Source organism: Nicotiana tabacum, chromosome 10 (genome assembly GCF_000715075.1).
Source record: "Nicotiana tabacum cultivar K326 chromosome 10, ASM71507v2, whole genome shotgun sequence".
Taxonomy (NCBI): domain Eukaryota; kingdom Viridiplantae; phylum Streptophyta; class Magnoliopsida; order Solanales; family Solanaceae; genus Nicotiana; species Nicotiana tabacum.
In genome coordinates this window covers 116,927,037-116,945,675 of record NC_134089.1, presented here as the reverse complement: position 1 = coordinate 116,945,675, position 18,639 = coordinate 116,927,037, and the positions used below count along the sequence as shown (strand labels likewise).

The 18,639-nt window shown below is 36.7% G+C and overlaps 1 protein-coding gene across 1 annotated transcript; it reads right to left on the bottom strand.

Moving 5' to 3' along the window:
* Positions 1–5,728: 5,728 nt before the first annotated feature.
* LOC107816057 (protein trichome birefringence-like 41) lies at positions 5,729–9,787 on the bottom strand. The gene is made up of 5 exons (XM_016641731.2): positions 9,379–9,787; positions 8,262–8,433; positions 6,621–6,796; positions 6,357–6,515; positions 5,729–6,166 (listed from the first exon to the last, which is right to left on the bottom strand). The coding sequence occupies exons 1-5, from the start codon at positions 9,672–9,674 to the stop codon at positions 5,872–5,874; spliced, it is 1,098 nt and encodes a 365-aa protein (XP_016497217.2). The 5' UTR covers positions 9,675–9,787; the 3' UTR covers positions 5,729–5,871.
* Positions 9,788–18,639: the final 8,852 nt, after the last annotated feature.

The window sequence follows — 18,639 nt, the reverse complement described above, 5'->3', positions numbered from 1 at the left end:
CTTATACTAAATAGAAAAGGAAATATAGAATGTAATAAAGCAATAACTGACATTAAACAAATCCGGAACCCAACTGTTCTACTAATATTCAGTTATAACCAATCCTTAAGGTGTTTCAATATCAGAATAATGGACCTCAACAGATATGATCACATAACAACATCTGATGCAACGCGCATCCCGATCCCATCACATAAACAACATTAGTATCAATATCTAACATTATTCCTCCTTGTTGCGGCGTGCAACCCGATCCCACCTATCCACCCTTATTACTCGTCAATACATATCACCCTTATTCCTCCTATTGCGGCACACAACCGATCCCACCTATCCACCCTTATTACTCCTTGTTGCGGCGTGCAACCCGATCCTACTAGACAATCACATTCACCCTTATTTCTCCTGTTGCGGAGTGCAACCTGATACTAATATATAAAATCAGCACCAAACACAAAACTAAAGCAAGCGTGTCACTAAATTAGTTCAAATCCTCTACAGTACTTATACCACAATCCACACAATGGAATATCACTACAATTATGGAACTTCACTAGTGTAAACTACTCAGCGAGACCAACCAAGGTGTACCATAAGGCACCAATAAACCAATAAAGACCAACAAAGTAATAAAACAAAACCATGAAATAATTGAATACTTCAATAAGGAGAGCAACAGTTAATATGAAGCAATTAGACATGAAGCAATTATGAATAAGTAGCAATTAAGACATGGGAACAATTATGAACAAGTAGCAATTAAGACAAGAAATAGTATAATAGGAAACGAGGAAGGGAACAAGCTAAAAATGGTAATTTGGTGGCGCATAGGTACTTGTCACCATACCTATATGCCACACACATGGAATTTCACATAGCCAATATGTCGGGGATTCCTATTCCGTCAAGTCAATGTTAGACCAAACAAATACCTCAAGCCAACGGGTATATTTTAAAGTTCAACCACCGTTTTACCTCTCGATTCCACCACCAATTCATAATTAAGTCAATAACATCAATAAATGCTAAATAAACCAATTCTAATGCATGAGTATTGATTTTCCAATGTTTTTCCCAAAAGGTCAAAAACCAGCCCCGAGCCCGCTTAGTCAAAACTCGAAGTTCGAACCAAAACCCAATTACACATTCACCCCTGAGCCCGGATATACAATTGGTTTTGGAATCCAACCTCAATTTGAGGTCTAATTCCCCAAATTTCACCCAAAAACACCTAATGTCCCATGAAAATCCCTAGCTTTTATGATGAAATCTTGCAAAAAGATGAGTTAGATTGAAAGAGTTGAGTTAGAAATCACATACCTATGATTTGGAGAAGTTTGGATCTTTGAAAAATTACCTAAGGAGGTTTAGGATTTGAGAGAATTGAAAATGGATGAAAATCCCATCTAAGTTAGACTTTACATAGTCACAGATATCGCATTTGCGATCACAGGTTCGCAAATGCAACCAAAGTATCGCAAATGCGAAGCTTGGCCTGACCTACTTCCTTCGCATATACGAACTATTGTTCGCAAATGCGGCGACTGTTGGATTCGCAATTGCGACTATGAATTTCGCAAATGCGAAGGTCCCCCTCCCTGCCCTCTGATCGTAAATGCAATGTAACTTCTCAAAGCCAGACTTCGTAAATTGCAAAGTCTGCAGATCTGCAACACAACAACTAATTCTTTAAGTCTCAAAACACTCCGTGGCCTATCCAAAACACACCCGATCCCTCGGGGCTCTAAACCAAACATGCACATAAGTCTAACAATATCATACGGACTTTCTCGTGTGATCAAATCACCAAAATAACATCTCAAGTAATGAATTTAGCACCAAAACTCATGAAATTTTTAATATAGTTTTAAACTTCTTATTTTCTCAACCAATGGTCCGAATCACGTCAAATTACTTCCGTTTCCACCAAATTCCACATATAGGGTCTAAATACCATAATGGACCTGTACTGGGCTCTGAAATCAAAATACTGGCCCTATACCGACAAGATCAAATCTATTTAGATTTCTAAAAACTATTACATTTTCAGTTAAATAATTTTCTTCAAAAATTTATTTCTCGGGCTAGGGACCTCGGAATTCGATTCCTGGCATATGCCCAGGTCCTATATTTTACTACGGACCATCCGAGATCGTCGGAACACTGGTCCGGGTTTGTTTACCCAAAATATTGATCAGAGTCAACTAAAATTATTTTTAAGCCATAATTCATTATTTCTCAAATTTTTCACTCAACAGCTTTCAGGTATCGTGCCACGACTACGCACGCAAATCAAGGAGAGATAAAAGGAGGTTTTCAAGGCCTCAGAATACAAAAATGGATTCTAAAATAAAAGATGACCTTTTGAGTCATCACAATGCTAGTGGCAATATATGACCTGTAAATACAATTTCATACATATATATAAAAAATATCATTCAATATGTATTAGGCAGTAAAATTAACAAATTTTACTATAATCCATGTATATATATATTTAACAGACTCACCTACACCATCCAATGTGCCAACCGAGACGAATATCCTTGTGTATGTCGATTTTAGGTGGCTGCCATCCACAACCACTATGAGTCTACTGTGATCAAACCCCTTTATAAAAGCATACGACAATATATACAAATACATGAACTCATTTCTTTTAGTGATTTTACCATTCTAATATGTGAACCAGGATATGTCATATCCAGTGTATATAAGTGCCCTGGCAATTTATTGTATGAATCGGCCGGTTCACCTCTCAAAAAATTCATTGCCTTTTTTTTAGCCTGCCACGCCAACATGTAACTAATATCTACTCCAAAGTCTGATTTCACATTATCCATTATATCCTTTGGGGTGTATTTTTTCTTATGATTAGTAAATTGGGACCTAATCATACCACCAATAAGGCTACTACTTGTTTGACGTTGCTCATACACCTTATCCTTCAACGGACATGTATGTTTATCATTGAAGTCCGTCACTTTGAACATTTGTGATTTGTTAATGCTAGAAGCCTTAAATATCCATTCACAATCCTCTGAAATATATAATAATGTATACCTGCAAATACATTTATGTAATACATACGATGTGTTATGCATGAATATAAAATATAAACATAAACTACAACTGATTTATCTGCATACACTAGTTATTTTCATTTGGCAACAGAGTTGTTTATATGAAAACATACCGTAAAATACAATGTTTGTTTCTTGAATACATATAACTTTTTTTTAATACATATGAATACAATGTTACATATGTATACATGATTACAGAATACACTCATATACATGTCAATACAGTGATGCACATGTATACATGATTATAGAATACACTTATAAACATATGAATATAGTGTTACATATGTATATATGCTATAACTGTGACAAAAAACTAAGGTACAGAAACACTAATATATGAAAAATAGAATGAAGGAAATCATATATTATCAAATACATATATTATACATGTTGTATTTTTAAAAATTATGCCATGAAGACATTATACAAAAATTCAGAATGCATATCAATACAATTGAATAAAACATGTTGTTCAACATGTTGTAACAAGAACACTCAAACCTAATAGCATTAGACCTATCAACCAAGAATTGAAACCTCTCAGCAATTTTATAATGCTCATCACCGCTTTCAATGTGGCCTTATTTTGATATATTTGTCCAGCCATGACCTCTCTTTGGTTAGTTTTTGAAATAATCAAATCCATTTCCAGTTCGAACACCTCAATTGGTTCACCTGAATTGACTGACTCAAGAGCAATTGTATCAAATTTACTCACCCCGTCAATTTCATCTATTCGCATTATGTCACCTTGAATTAAACTACCTTCAGTTACAACTTCTTTGCCCATTTTTGTTATACACAAAGGATACATCCTGAATTCTCTATTCTCTTTTTTCAACTCTACATACACCTTGAACCCAAGTCGTTGTGTATTTCCATTGGCGTACAATTTTCTTCCACTTTGTATTCAATTTTAATTGACTTTGAGCTCAAATCTATGGCAAATTGCTTAGAAATTGATGTAACCAAATCATGTACGTTGCATACTCCTTTATTAGTATCCCCTCAATCAAATAGTCGACATAGTTATTCTCACTGTTCCACTTGCCAGAATGACGAATTAGCACTGTTAAACTTGCAATCTGTAAAATTGAAATTCAGTATTTTTGTATATACTTGTATGAATTTCGAACAATATCAGTGTACCAGAAATTCCACGAATTATACAAAAAAAAGAAGAAGAATGGATTAAATTTCTGAAGATTGCTCTGCTTTGTGGTGTTTTTCGGCTGAGAATCTTTTCTATAACTGAAAATACATGTTTTGCGTGTTATAATTAAGTTTGTTGAGTTATATTAAGAGTCTATAGCATTAATTGATTCACTTACCGTTATTAAACAGCTGAAGGGACCTTTTTTCCGCTATTTTACGTTATTGTATTCGCGAATACAACTCGCGAATACATATGAATACAATTTAAGTGTTAGCTGAAATTCCCTGATTTCCACCGAGTTTTGCTACTGTATTCATGAATACAGTAGCTTAAATACATCGAATATACTCTATAGCAAGTGAAAATATAGCTATAGAAAGTAATTTAGTAAATGGTAGCTATAGAAAGTTAATAATCACTAAACAATACTGGTTTCTGAAAATTTCTCTTCTTTTAATACTAGTATTTTTCTTCTTCATACAATTATTTTTTGGGGAAGTGCCAATATTCCGGATTCTCGGGTCACCATTAAAGGCATACTTGTATTGCACAAACATTTATAAAATTTACCATTAAACTTCAGAATTCGCATATAATATTATAAATTTAGGGTTTTCGAAATCGAATCTGAATCTCTACATCTCCTCAATGCAACTTCATAATCAGATCTGAACTTCTTCTGTATGTTCAATGCAACTTTAGAATTATATTTAAAGTTCTTTTATCTCTCAAGAGATTCATTTCATTAGTTTCAACGAGGTCTCCATCGAGCAAGTTTTCTCTAGGTTCAACAATGGTGATTTTCGATTTCTCCAATATAATCTACAAGTACCAACTCAAAATTTGGATCTATATTTTAAGATAAGGAAGAAGAAGAAGTATAGAAGAAGCTACAACAGATAAGAAGAAGCAGACAAGAAGCAGGGAAAAAGCAACGGTACCTAAATATTGAGTACGAGTCAAAACTTTTTTTAAAAAAATGGGAACATATTAATATGGTGATCAATAAATAGGGCACCCGAGAAATTAGTGCAATTTTTTTTCTTCCCATTTGTAGTGCATATGATATTCAGGGTGCAACAAAAGAAGAAAATTAATTGCTTGTACTCCCTCTATCTAAATTTTTTGTATCTCTTATTTTCGTTTTAATCTGCTTAAAAAAGTGTTACTTTCTATTTAGTATATTTTTAATTCTAAGATTCTTATTTTACCTGTAATGATACTTCTTTATATGAATGACATAGCATATTTAAGATTACAAAATTCAAATGTTATTTTTAGTATATTATACACACTTTTTAGCTTAACACTACAAGATTTAATTTTTTTTTTTATATTCTTAAATTTTCCGCCAAATCGAACTAAAAGAAATGGAGGGAGTAACTGAGTTCTGCTTTTACCACGTAAATTAGTTTTGAAGTGACCCAAATAAAAAACATGAAAACTTTTGATGTGATCCGAATAGAGAATGAACTCAAAATTTGTCAAGAAATTGTATAGTGGTATTATTATTTTCTCAACTTTTCCTCGGGTATATTATCACTGATAACAACGAATTCTTTTCTTTTTCTGTGATTCCATGAATCATTGAAAAGCTTGAAGAATTAATATGGTACAAAATAGCAATCAAAGAATAAGGTTATAGAGTATTTCATTCCAAATATCAGGAACTCCTGCGAGGCACCAATGACTGCAGTCCATTCCTGTTCCCCCAATCATCCCATAAATTGAAGGATGCCCATCTTTACGTAGTAATGAAAGGTTAGTCACATCAAGCAATGTCACTGGCTTCTCAATTGTTCTCAATACATTCTTCTGCACCCCTAATGCTGATGGCAACCCTGCTGGATATATTGATCCACTTAGCGGCCGCCTCTGGCCCGAGCAAGATGTTACGCCTGGTTGATTCCAGTCAGTACCACTGTTGGGCGAAATAAAAGAGGAAAAAGTAATAAATTGATCAAATTATTAGCAAAATCTTTTGACACACGAGCATAGATAGATTTAGGTTTTAGACTTACTGTTATGTTAAAAATGATGCGTTCAGTTAAACCTATAGAATATATATATATATAGCAAATGAGGTTGGTGTATCTGTTAATTACTCTTACTTGTAATGTGATGGTGAGATTCCTTGAAAGAAAACCAATTGTTTTGAAGGATCTATATTGGTGTCGATCCACTTGGCCCATGTACGTAGGGCTTTCTCAAAAGCAACCATACGATCCATGTCTTTATAGTATTTGCTTCCTATTTTAATATAATCCCATCTGCAAGAAAAAGTACAAAAATATTGTGAAATTGTTGGATCTTAATAATATGTATGTATAGTGAAAGTTAATAAGCCAACTAGTGTGAAATGTGAACTAACGTACGGTTGAGCGACTCCTCTGCGATTCCACCAATGCCAAGTGTTGAAAATGAGTATGTCAATTCCTTTCCATAACTTGCCACCCTCAGTTGAGTCTAGTTTCAAAATTCTGCCTTTTTCTTCCATCACAACATCCACCAAATATACACTCCGGTCCAACATCACTTTCACTCCAAAATCCTGAAAAGGGCCACAGTCCAATATATAATTCGATGAGGTCCTTATTTCGAGTCTCATTACTTTTCGTTAACAAAAGAGGAATTTCATAAATCACTATTGTTTAGTGGCTATTAATTTCCTATAACTATCATATACATAATTACTTCCTATAACTACTTGTTGCGGTAGTGTATTCGCTGTATTCGCGCTGTTGTATCCATGAATACCTAAATATCAGGGTAGTCCAGTTGTACGCACATGTATTCATATATATTCGCGCCATGTATTCATAAATACAGCAGCGAAAAGAGCCTAAAATTAAGGTAGTCCAGCTGTACGCGCATGTATTCACATGTATTTGCGTTGTTGTATTGATGAATACAATAATAAAACCGCCTAAAATCAGGGCAGTCCAGTTGTACGTGCATGTATTCACATGTATTCGAGCCATATATTCATGAATAAAGCAGCAAAAAGCGCCTAAAATCAGGGCAGTCCAGCTGTACGCACATGTATTCACATGTATTCCCGCTGTTGTATTGAATACAACAGTAAAAAGCGCTTAAAATCAGGGTAGTCCAGCTGTATGTGCATGTATTCACATGTATTAGCGCCATGTATTCATGAATATAGTAACGGCAATCACCTCAAAAATGGTATGTCTAGCTCTCTAAGAGAGAGGACAAACATAAATAGCATATTGCATGCCTCAATGATAGTATATACTATAAATACTTATTTTGCTATAAAATATAAAAGGTAGCTATAGAAAATAATATTTTAAAATAATTTTGATAAATAGGGTGTATACATTTGCTATAGGAGATAAAATTTCCTTAACAAAAGTATTCTACATATTTGACCAAGAAATAGAATTAAACATATGAAGAATTCTTTATTATTCCATACCCAGACTAAATATATAAAAATGATTTCTATCTAATAAATTAAGCCTTTTGCATAATCCGTTGAGACAGTTCCAACAAATAATCTAATCCATGAGGGACTTTAAGGCCAAGCATGTGGTTCATAACAAACTGATAAATTTTGATACCGAAAGATCTAACGATTAGATAAGATACGTGACCCAATTGCTCATGTCACTATAGGAACAGCAATGTTCTTTTCTATACCCACTTACATGGTTAGTGTCTTAGCGAATCAGTTCGTTTTCAGTCAATTTAACATTTGAGGCCCCTAAAACTTAAGATAGAGCTTTGGTTTTGATTAATTAGGCTTTAGCAATCCAGCCAAACCCTTCATTATCACAAGGTGGAATTTTTATGTATAAAGATAAAAATGACATCGAATCAGTGTACTTTAGATACTGAATCGTTACTGAAATTTTTTATTAAAGCACAAATATTGAAACTCTTTACTTCAATTTTTTTAGTTTCTCTCCAACTATATTCCATGATTGACCATAATTTTGTGAGAACTAACTATGGAACAAATGCTATTTAAGAGAAATGGAAAAGGGAATTACCAAAAAGGTGAAAATAGAGACATCGCCAACTCTGGTTGCATTATAATTGGCTTTTGGCTCTGATGTGTAAAGAAGGCATATAAGTGACTGCCATTGGTTTCTGCTGAGGGAATCTCCTACGAACATGATGCTTTTACCTTTGAATTTCTTCAAGAATGCTCGTCCATCAAATCTGTATAAAGACAAAAAGTGGCCATCTTTTGAAGAATCCACTAGAGTCGTCATTTCTTTAATTTTGGACATGCACGGCACTAAATCGATTACTTGAACAAAAATAAAATAGTAAATAATAGAGATGTCCTTATGATGTGAACTTTTTAGCTACTTTAGTAAAGATATAAGAACTGAAAGCAACCAAGTTGGGATGCATGAGCTTTTTAAAATGAAAATTTAGCAAGTTGGTCTGACCATGCCCATGACCCTTGACCTATGTCAGTCATGTAACCCACTCCAGTCAAATGCAAGAAAACAACATGCCATGTTAAATTATACAAGGGAGAACTATTCAAATATATGTGTATTCACATTATAACTTGTCTTTGGACAGAACTGCCCTTGGCAAATGATTGATAGTAGAAAACGTCGAAGCGAAAAAGAGAAAAAGGGAAACATTTTGAGGAGAAAAAACAGAGAAATTACAAGGCAAAGCGAAGATAGCATCTTGGTTTTCGAGATTTCTTTCAGAATATCATTTTGCCTGCCACTTTTCTGGACTTGTAACGTGTCCCCATATTATTACCTATTAGAAAAAATTAATACCACAACTCACATGACCTCCATCTTCCTCTGTCTTTCGATCTAGCCACAGCTAATATTGAGTTCAAGCATTTTCTAAGACATTAAGAAAAACCAAATAGTAATGGTCTGCAAGTTAATATATGCCTTTATTAGTACCAGAGTTTAAATTATGTGCATCCTACTCAACAGTATAAAAAAAACTTTTACACTATTTAATTTAATTTAACTATAGCGGATTATTACATCCAAGTTAACATCAAAGATAGTGTAAAAATTAGTTAAAAGGTACTATATAGAACATAAACTCGTAAAATAACAAAGGAGGTGAAATAACATGTGGAGAAATTAAGGCATAGAGCTATAGCTAGAGGCCGTTTACCTCTTTATGGAACAACCACGAGGTTTCCATCTGTAATTAAGGTAAGCTTTGTCAGGGCGACCATTTCTTTGGCAGTTGAATTCATGTTCAATGATTGGACAGTGAGTTGAGTTGTAGAGAGGATAAGTTTCATCTTCAATCCAACTTCCTCGGAAAAAGTTGCAGCTCTTGTGTGGATAAGGCCGTGGATTATGTGCATTTGTGTGGTGCAGAAGAAGCACCAGCAGGGTTATTAGTATACAGATGAAGAGTGTGAAGAATGTCCAGCCAATCCTCAATCCCACGTTTCTGATCATGCCTTCAAATATTATACTTTTATATAGAGAAACAGAAGAAGAAGCTTAGTTTTGTTGTTTCTCTCCCCCCTAGTGTCTTCTTCTAGAGTATTTATATCTACAAAGTGAAAAAGTTTTACCACATAATTTGAAACTTTTAAATGACATAATTGTTACTTACTTAATCAATGAGTAGTAGTACTTTTTTTCTTTGTGTACTGTTTAGTAAATAAGAATTCAATTCACAAAAAGATTATGTGAAAAGGCCACGAGTGGTTTAGATCCGGAGAATGTCATCAAGTGGTTTTTTTTTTTTTTTTTAATTTTTCAATTAATGCTATGAATGCATTTGAACTTATTCAATATGCGCACTTTTTATCATCCGTTAGTATTGCATAAATTATTTAATAGTGTATTGAAATGATATCTCTTGGTTGCCCTTTCAAAAATGATAATTGCTTTGAGCCTTTCACGAAACTCGAATATATATATAATCAATTATCTGGTTAACATTTAAAAAATTAATTAAAGAACAACTTCGAGCGAATATGGATCGAAAATTCCAAAGCTCTCTTTGAAAAATTTCCTTAAATTCAATCTCCTACTAAATATACATCGTGTATTGTTCAAGAGTGTGATAAACAACCACCTCTGTTTCTTCGGTCCACCCTCTTTGGACTGTATTAAGTGCTTTGTGTTTTAATGATCAATTAACTGCAGTTTATTTATCAAGCTGAAGTTAAACACCGGCTTAAGTGTTCACATACGTATGAACAATTATCTTTCTGAAATGTTGGAAAATCAGAAATTTACAGCACATTTGAATTCCTAAGATATAATTAAGAATTGCAAAGAGTGACATAATTGGTAAATCCGAAATTTGCAAACCTTGGTTTCAAACACTGCTTTCCCAGTTATCAGCAAAGTCCTATATTAAATTCCCATTTCCTCTTCAATCGACAAGCCTACTTAATTATGAGAGAGGGAGCTGTAAGAATATACCAAATGTAATGTCTGCTTGTTGAAGGGATATAAGCAAAATGACTATCTTGTTCTGATTCAAGGAGCTGGCAAGTGATTGAAGTGTAACGAACCAATTGTTCGTTTCGCTTTCTAGATCTCCGTTTTTCTAAATAAAATTTTCCGTATGTACTTTTACTGTATTATGATTTGTCGGAATGATTAGTTCGGGTTTAAAAGGGATTAAGTTGAAATCGGAACACTTAGTTCCCTAATTTGACTTAAAAGGGCTAAGTTTGACTTGACGACCCCGGAACTGAGATTTGACGGTCCAATAAGTTCGTATGATGATTTTGAACTTAGGTGTATGTTTGAATCTGATTTTGGATGACCTGGGAGTGTTTCGGCGCTTAATAGTGAAAGTTGGCACATTAAAGGTTTTAGAGTTTTTTAAATTTGGTTTGAACTAGGATTTGATGTTATCGAGGTCCGTGTAGGATTTCGAGCCTAGGAATAATTCTATATGGTGATTTAAGACTTGCACGTAAAATTTGATGTTATTCCGAGTAGTCTGAGTATGATTCGGCGCGTTCGGAGCAAATTGGAAATTTGAAGTTCATAATTTGATTCAATTTTTCTGGGGTGCGACTCTTAGTTTCATTATTATTTTACGTGTTTCGAGAAATCGAGCATGTCCGTATTATGTTATTGGACGGGGTTTTGAGTGGCTTGGGTGTATTTCGGACCACCCAGAGTTGAGTTGAAAACATAGACAGGGTCCTGAGTGGCTCGGGTGTATTTCGGACCACCCAGTGTTAAGTTGAAAACACCAGGTTTCCTTCTTTGCAAACGCGGAAGGACCCTCGCGTTCGCGTTGAAGGATTTGGGGACTAGGGGCTTTTGCCCTTCGTGTTCGCATATGCAGTGTCGCGTTCGTGGAGGCCTGGACCCTTAAGCCTTTGCGTTCGCGTTAGGCAGGCTGGGTTCACGTAGATGCCTGAGCCTGGGCAACCCAATTGCCTTACGCGTTCGCGTGTTGGGCCCCGCGTTCGTGTTGAGTAGGCGGCCCAGTGCACCGCGTTCGCATGGATCATCTCTCGCATTCACGTAGAGCCTTTTTCCTGGGCTCCTCAGTTTAGCCTTCGCGATCGCGAGAGCTTGACCGCGTTCGCATATTAGGACCACTGGGCAGAAACATTTCTAAAAACGAGACTTAAGCCATTTTGAGTTTATTTATTACACTTCTTGGGCGATTTTGGAGCTTTAAAGAGAAGGATTTCAACCTAGCTATTGAAGGTGAGTAATTCCTACCCAGTGTAAGTTTAACACATAAATTATGGGTAGATTTTAACATGTCAAATGGTGAAAATTATGAATTTAGTTGAAAAACCTAGGTTTTGACAAAACTGAGATTTAATCGCGAAAATGATTATGGAGTTGGGTAAAAATTATATATTTGAGTTCCTGAGGATATGGTAGCATTTATCTTTGATTTTTTTTGGAATTGGGGTACGTGGACCTGGGGGTGAATTTTAGAAATCTTCCAATTTGGGTTGGGTAATTACTCTAATAGTTAAATTATAAATTTTTGAATATGAATTGATTAATTTATGTAACATTTGACTAGTTTCGAATTGTTCGGCACCGAGTTGAGGCTTTAGAACGAATTTGTGGGTCGGAAAGTGAGCTTTGAGACAAGGTAAGTCTCTTGCCTATCATTGTAAGAGGGAATATACCCCATATGTGATTTAAATTACTATTTACTTCTAATTGTGGGGGCTACGTACGCACGAGATGACGAGAGTCCGTGTATAGTTACTAATTATGCTTATGTCCGGGTAATTTAGGACCCAAATCATGAAATATTTGTATGTTTGCACCCTACTTGTTAATTAAAGTGCCTAAATTATATTGGAACTTGATAAAGGAGTTGTAAAAGATCGAATTTCATTTACTTGAGTTTTGGCAGGTTATTTGACCGCTAATAGAAATTGAGCTTCCTTGTGTATTAGCCTTATAGTAACTTTTAAATCGGATGTTTATATAGTATCCTCTCTTCTTAGATATGTTTCGTGCCACTCAACCCACGGTAGTGTACACATTATTCTGGATCGGGTCATACGACCTCGGCATAAGTCGTGCGTGATAACGTTTGGAGCCTAGATACACTTGATATTACTTTTATGACTTAAGAGAATATAATTTATTTAATGGCCTGAAATTATTGCAGTAGTTATCATATTATTGTTATTTGTTATTTTTCATGTACCCTATGACTATTAGAATTTCTGTATTTTATTATTGGCCCATAGTAAGTGTCGAAGTCGACCCCTCGTCGCTACTTCTTCGAGGTTAGACTGGATACTTATTGGGTATATGTTGTGTATGTACTCACGCTACACTTCTACACTAATCGTGCAAGATCTGAGGCAGGTGCATCTGACGGTCATATCGGCGCGCACCCCCGTTACCCTGAGGATTAGTGGTGAGCTGCTTCCTAAGCCGTTCTGCATCACCTAGAGTCTCTCTTTTGTATCTATTTTTCTATCTACTTTATTTCAGATAGTAGTTAGAGTTTTGTATATTCTACTAGTTTCTCATACGCTTGTGACACCAGGTCTTGGAACGTATTTTAGTAGACTTTATAGTTTTGGAGTAATTATTTTACTGCTATTGCTCACTCATTAGTCTTCGCTTACATTTTTAGGGTTTTCTACTTCTTATTTTTCTAAATAAATGGAATTTAACTACTTTGAAGTTTATTAACAAGAGAAATTGCATGATTAATTCACTGTTGGCTTGCCTAGCGGCTACGTTGGGTGCCATCACGGCATATCGGATAAATTAGGTCGTGATAACATGGTATCAGAGCACTAGGTTCACGTAGGTCTTACAAGTTAGAGCAGGCATAACAGAATCTTGCGGATCGGTGCGAAGATGTCTGTACTTATCTTCGAGAGGCTATAGGGTGTTAGGAAACAACTATTTCTTCATCTCTTATCGTGCATTTGATGTTGTACTAAGTATCTTTCTTTTAATTCTCTCACAGATGATGAGAACGCACGCGACTGATGTACCCGATCATGGAGGGGATGCTCCCCCTATTGCTAGAGGCGGACGCAGAGCCCGAGGTAGAGGACGAGGGAGTCCTAAAGTTGGTCGAGTTGCACCACCGGTAGATCCAGTGGAGGATCCTTTCATTGAGGAGAAGGGCTCAGTGCTTGCGGCGGGGCCAACTTTAGTGGATTTCATGTCCGTGCCAGGTTTCCAGGAGGTGATGAACCGTATGAGTAATGACCCGACCGGTCGTTTTGAGCTTTTGCACCTTGCTCGTTAGTTCTTGGGCATGACTTGCCCCATATGATGGATTATGAATTATGTAAATCGTTGGTTTTGGTTTTCAGGGTAATTAGAATGAATTTAGAAGAACAATTCTCAGTTTGAAGCTTGAAATTTGAAAAGTTTGACCAAGATTTGACTTGTTGGTATATAATCTCGGATCGGAATTTTTATGATTTGGTTAGCTCTGTTAGGTGATTCGAGACTTAGGAGCGTGATCGGAATGCATTTTGGAAGTCCGTGGAAGGTTTAGACTTGAATTGGCTAAATTGAGATTTTGGCATTTTCCGGTTGATAGAAAAGAGTTTGATATGGGTTGGAATGGAATTTTGGAAGTTACAGTATCTCCATTGTGTCATTTGTAACGTGTGTGCAAAATTTCAGGTCATTCGGACGTGGTTTGGTTGGGTTTTGATCAAAAGCGTAATTCGGAAGATTTTGAAATTCTTTGGCTTGAATTCGATACAAATTTGGTGTTTTAATGTTGTTTTGAGTGTTCCGAAGGTTGGAACATGTTTGAATGAGGTTATGGGATATGTTGGCATTTTTGGTTGAAGTCCCGGGGGCCTCGGGTGAGTTTCGAGTGGTCAATCGGACCATTTCATGATGATTTGAAATTGCAAAAATTGATGATCAGTGTTGCAGAGGAAATAGCCTTCGCGTTCACGAGTAGGCCCTCGTGTTTGCAAAGGGTTAGTTGGTGAAGGCTGGGAGTTAAGCTTTCGCGTTCGCGAGGAAGGCTACGCGTTCGCAAAGGGCTGGATGTTTGGTCATCGCGTTCGCGTAGAGTAATTTGGTCAGCTGGACTTGAGGCATTTTTATTCATCGCATCGCGAGTGGTGTAACGCGATCGCGAAGGTTTAGTCTGAGGAAGCATCACGTTCGCGATGAGCAGGTCGCGATCGTGAAGAGGAAATTCTGGTCAAAGTTATTTTGTACTTCGCGAACGCGAGGTTTTGACCGCGTTCGCGAAGAAGGATTTCAGGCCTGTACAGAATGTTTAAATAGCCGTCTTGTCCGCAATTTTGGGGTTTATTTCCATCATTTTTGGTTGTCTTTGGAGCTTTTTGAAAAGGATTGAAAATGGATTCAAGGGGAATTACTTGGAGGTAAGATTTATGGACTTTATACTCGTTTCTTATGTGAATTCTGCCTAATTAATCATGGAATTTTAGCCTAGTATTGAAGAACTAGGGCTTGTAATTGGAGACCTAGAATTTGGGATTTGAGGGGCCATTTGAGGTTTTTGGTATGTATAGACTCGTGAGAGGATGAAGATTCTATTGATATGACTTTTATCGGATTCCGAGACATGGGCCCGGGGGGCGGGTTTGAGCAATTTCGTGATATTTTGATGTAAATTGGATATTTTCGAGTGAGCTTTGTTCCTTTAGCATATTTTAATAGTTATGTACTGATTGTGGCTAGATTTGGAGCATCCGGAGGTCGATTCGTGAGGGCAAAGGCATCGCGGGCTAGAGTTTGGACCGGATCGAGGTAAGTAATGATTGTAAATGTTGTCTTGAGGGTTGAAACCTCGGATTTCACATCATTGTGCTACTTGAGGTGACATACAAGCTAGATGACAAGCGTGGAGTCGTGCACCGTTGGGAATTATGACTTGGTCCATCCCGTACGACTGTTAAGTCGCGTATTTGATCTGAAATCTTATGATATTCCATATTTTAGAGATTCATATAATATTTTGGGCTATATGTCATGTTTGGGGCCTTGTGCCAACCTGTTGAGACCCTTAGGGGCATTTTTAGTATTTTTCCTCACTCTACTTGTTTTGAAAGCATATCCTCAGTTATGATTTACCTATTTATTGTCTAAACATGGTTTTATCACTTTAATTCTTAAAATGTGAAAACTGTTTGGGCTGATTTCCCTGTTTTATTGATGGTCGGAGTGATTGTGAGGTTGATGACTGAGATAGACCGAGGCTCTGATTGTGAGGGTATTGACTGAGATAGACCGAGGGTCTGATTGTGAGATTATTGATTGAGATAGACCGAGGGTCTGATTGTGAGATTAATGATTGAGATAGACCGAGGGTCTGATTGTGAGGTTAATGACTGAGAGAGGCCGAGGGCCTGGTTATGAGGATTATATAGTTATGGATCGGGCTGCACGCCGCAGCAATATATATATATATATATATATATATATATATATATATATATATATATATATAGGGCTCATTGTATCATTGTATATGTTGGATCGGACTGCACGTCGCAACGATATAGAGCTTGGGCTGTAGGAGCCCTCCGGATTCTGCACACCCCCAGTGAGCATAGTCGACTATATATATGGATCAGGCTGAACGTCGCAGCGATATATAGATCGGGTTGCGCATCGCAGCGGTTACTATATGGTACCTATTGAGTGTGAGTGATGAGTGTGAGTTCTGAGCGTGAGCGCTGACCGATAAGAGTGAGTCATGAGTGACTGATAGGCTTGCCCGAGGGACTATAGATATACATGTACATGAGTGATGCGTTGCCTGAGGGGCATGTTCATGAACTTACTGTTTTTCACTCCTCCTTAAAATGAGTTTTTATCGAATATGTTGATTTAATTACTGCTTTTATTCATCTTTAGATCGAGACTCTATTGAAAATGTTGAGCAAACGATTTAAACAATTTTCATTCAAACTGAAGTTTTTAAATTATGAACTTCTGTTTTGCCCAAGGGGCTGTATACGAACTATGTTTTGCCCAAGGGGTCGATCATGGTGTTCATCTCTTTTATTATAAATGGTATTGAACCCCTACTGAAACTGTTGGAAAGCATTTTCAAATGACTTTTACCAAAAGCTGGATTTTAAATGAGACAATTGACTCGTATTCTGATTTGAAAGCCTATTATGCTTATTGTGTTTATCATAAATGTGGATTCATCGTTTCCTAATGCTCAGTCTTTATTTACTCTTATTACTTACTGGGTTGGAGTACACACAGTACTCCATGCACCTCATGTGCAATTCAGGTATTTTGGAACCTGGTAGCGGGTGTTGATTGCTTAGAGGCGGAGTCATCGGAGTTAGCAAGGTGGCTACACGACGTTCACAACATTGCTTTCCTTCCCCTCATTTTCATTGCTATATTTAGTATTTTTTTAGACTCTTGTTGTATCTAGACCTTGGTAGATGCTCATGACTAGTGACACCGCGATGTCGGGCTTGTGTAATTATTCCGCACTTTTCTTTAAAAATTTTCATAATGAGAAATATTGTTTATAAATGGTATAAAAACAACTTTTATTGGAAAATGGTTGATTTGGGACTTGTGTCGGCTGGCCTAGTTTCACGATATGCACGATCATGATCGGGTCAATTTTGGGTCGTGACAAGTTGGTATCAGAGCCTAGGTTACATAGGTCTCACGAGTCATGAGCAGATTTAGTAGAGTCTTATGGATCGGTACGGAGACGTCTATACTTATCCTTGGGAGGATGCAGAACCTTTAGGAAAAACTTCACATTCTTGAATTCTTATTGTGCATCCTTGATTCATATTGAGATGTAACTCTTTGAATTTTTTCCACGCATTTGTATGCAGGCATGAGCTCTCGGTATCAGATATGCATCAATGGATTGTGATTCCCTGATCAAGGGGCAAGATGTGATCTCTGTGTGTTGATATTGGGGCAGTCTGGAGGACTCGAGGTTGGATTTTTGTCTATAGCTTGAGCACCGAGGTGATGATTGTGTGAGCAAGTGTTTTTGAACTTATACATTCGGTAGTGCCCTATTGGTAGAAGTAATTACTGGATAGTTATGTGATGAGTGTGATGTGATTGCGAGATGTATTCATATGATTTGGAAGTGATGAAAAGGGTCTGCTGGAGGATGGAAGAACTATTAGGTGCTTGATTTCCATCTTGATTTGAGGTTTAGCCCCAAGTTATGGGCTTGTGAAGAATCTTTTCATGTTTCCTAGTTAGGAGTGAAGTAAATCTCATATTGCGGTATGAGTTCAGACTCAGGGAGATCAAGCAACTGCGTAATGTCTATGACGGTGGAAGGTATACAGAAATGTTAGTTTGAGACAAAGCAGGTGGGTTACCTCCTGCGGAGTGTTCTGAAGGGGTGCGATCCTTATGTTGTCTATTAGAAGATCTTATTTACAAGTGAATTATACGTGTTAAAATTTGAATTTGGGTCGTTTAAGAGAGTTGAATTGACTATTACGAGGGTGAACGCGAGATTTACAGAAGGTTTAAAGTACTAGATGGTCCGTGTTTCACGAACCATGAATTATGGAGTTTAATCTCACTTTGGTACAATGGCAGCAATAGAGTATATGCGTTATGAGTTATTGTGTGTATTTTGATCTATGGCTTCGAGCCAAGTGGGGGAGTCTACCATGGATTAGTTGACTATACGATTATGTGCTATGTTAGTACTGGTTGAGGCGTACGGGAGAATCAGTTATGGCCTACGGAGTTTGAGACCGAAGATGGCTCGAGTAAAGGAAAATTCTTGACAAAGGTTACCATATGCTTCATAGGTGAATGAGAATCACAGAATGTATTGAGTTGTTGTTGGTGAAGGATGCTTGGTGCATGGAGCAGGATGTTGCGTGGTTGTTCTAGTATGAGGTTACAGTCTACGGTGTCAGAATGCTATTGAGGCATAGGTGGTTCTATTCGTTTGATTAGGCTAATTGCAGTTTGAGTA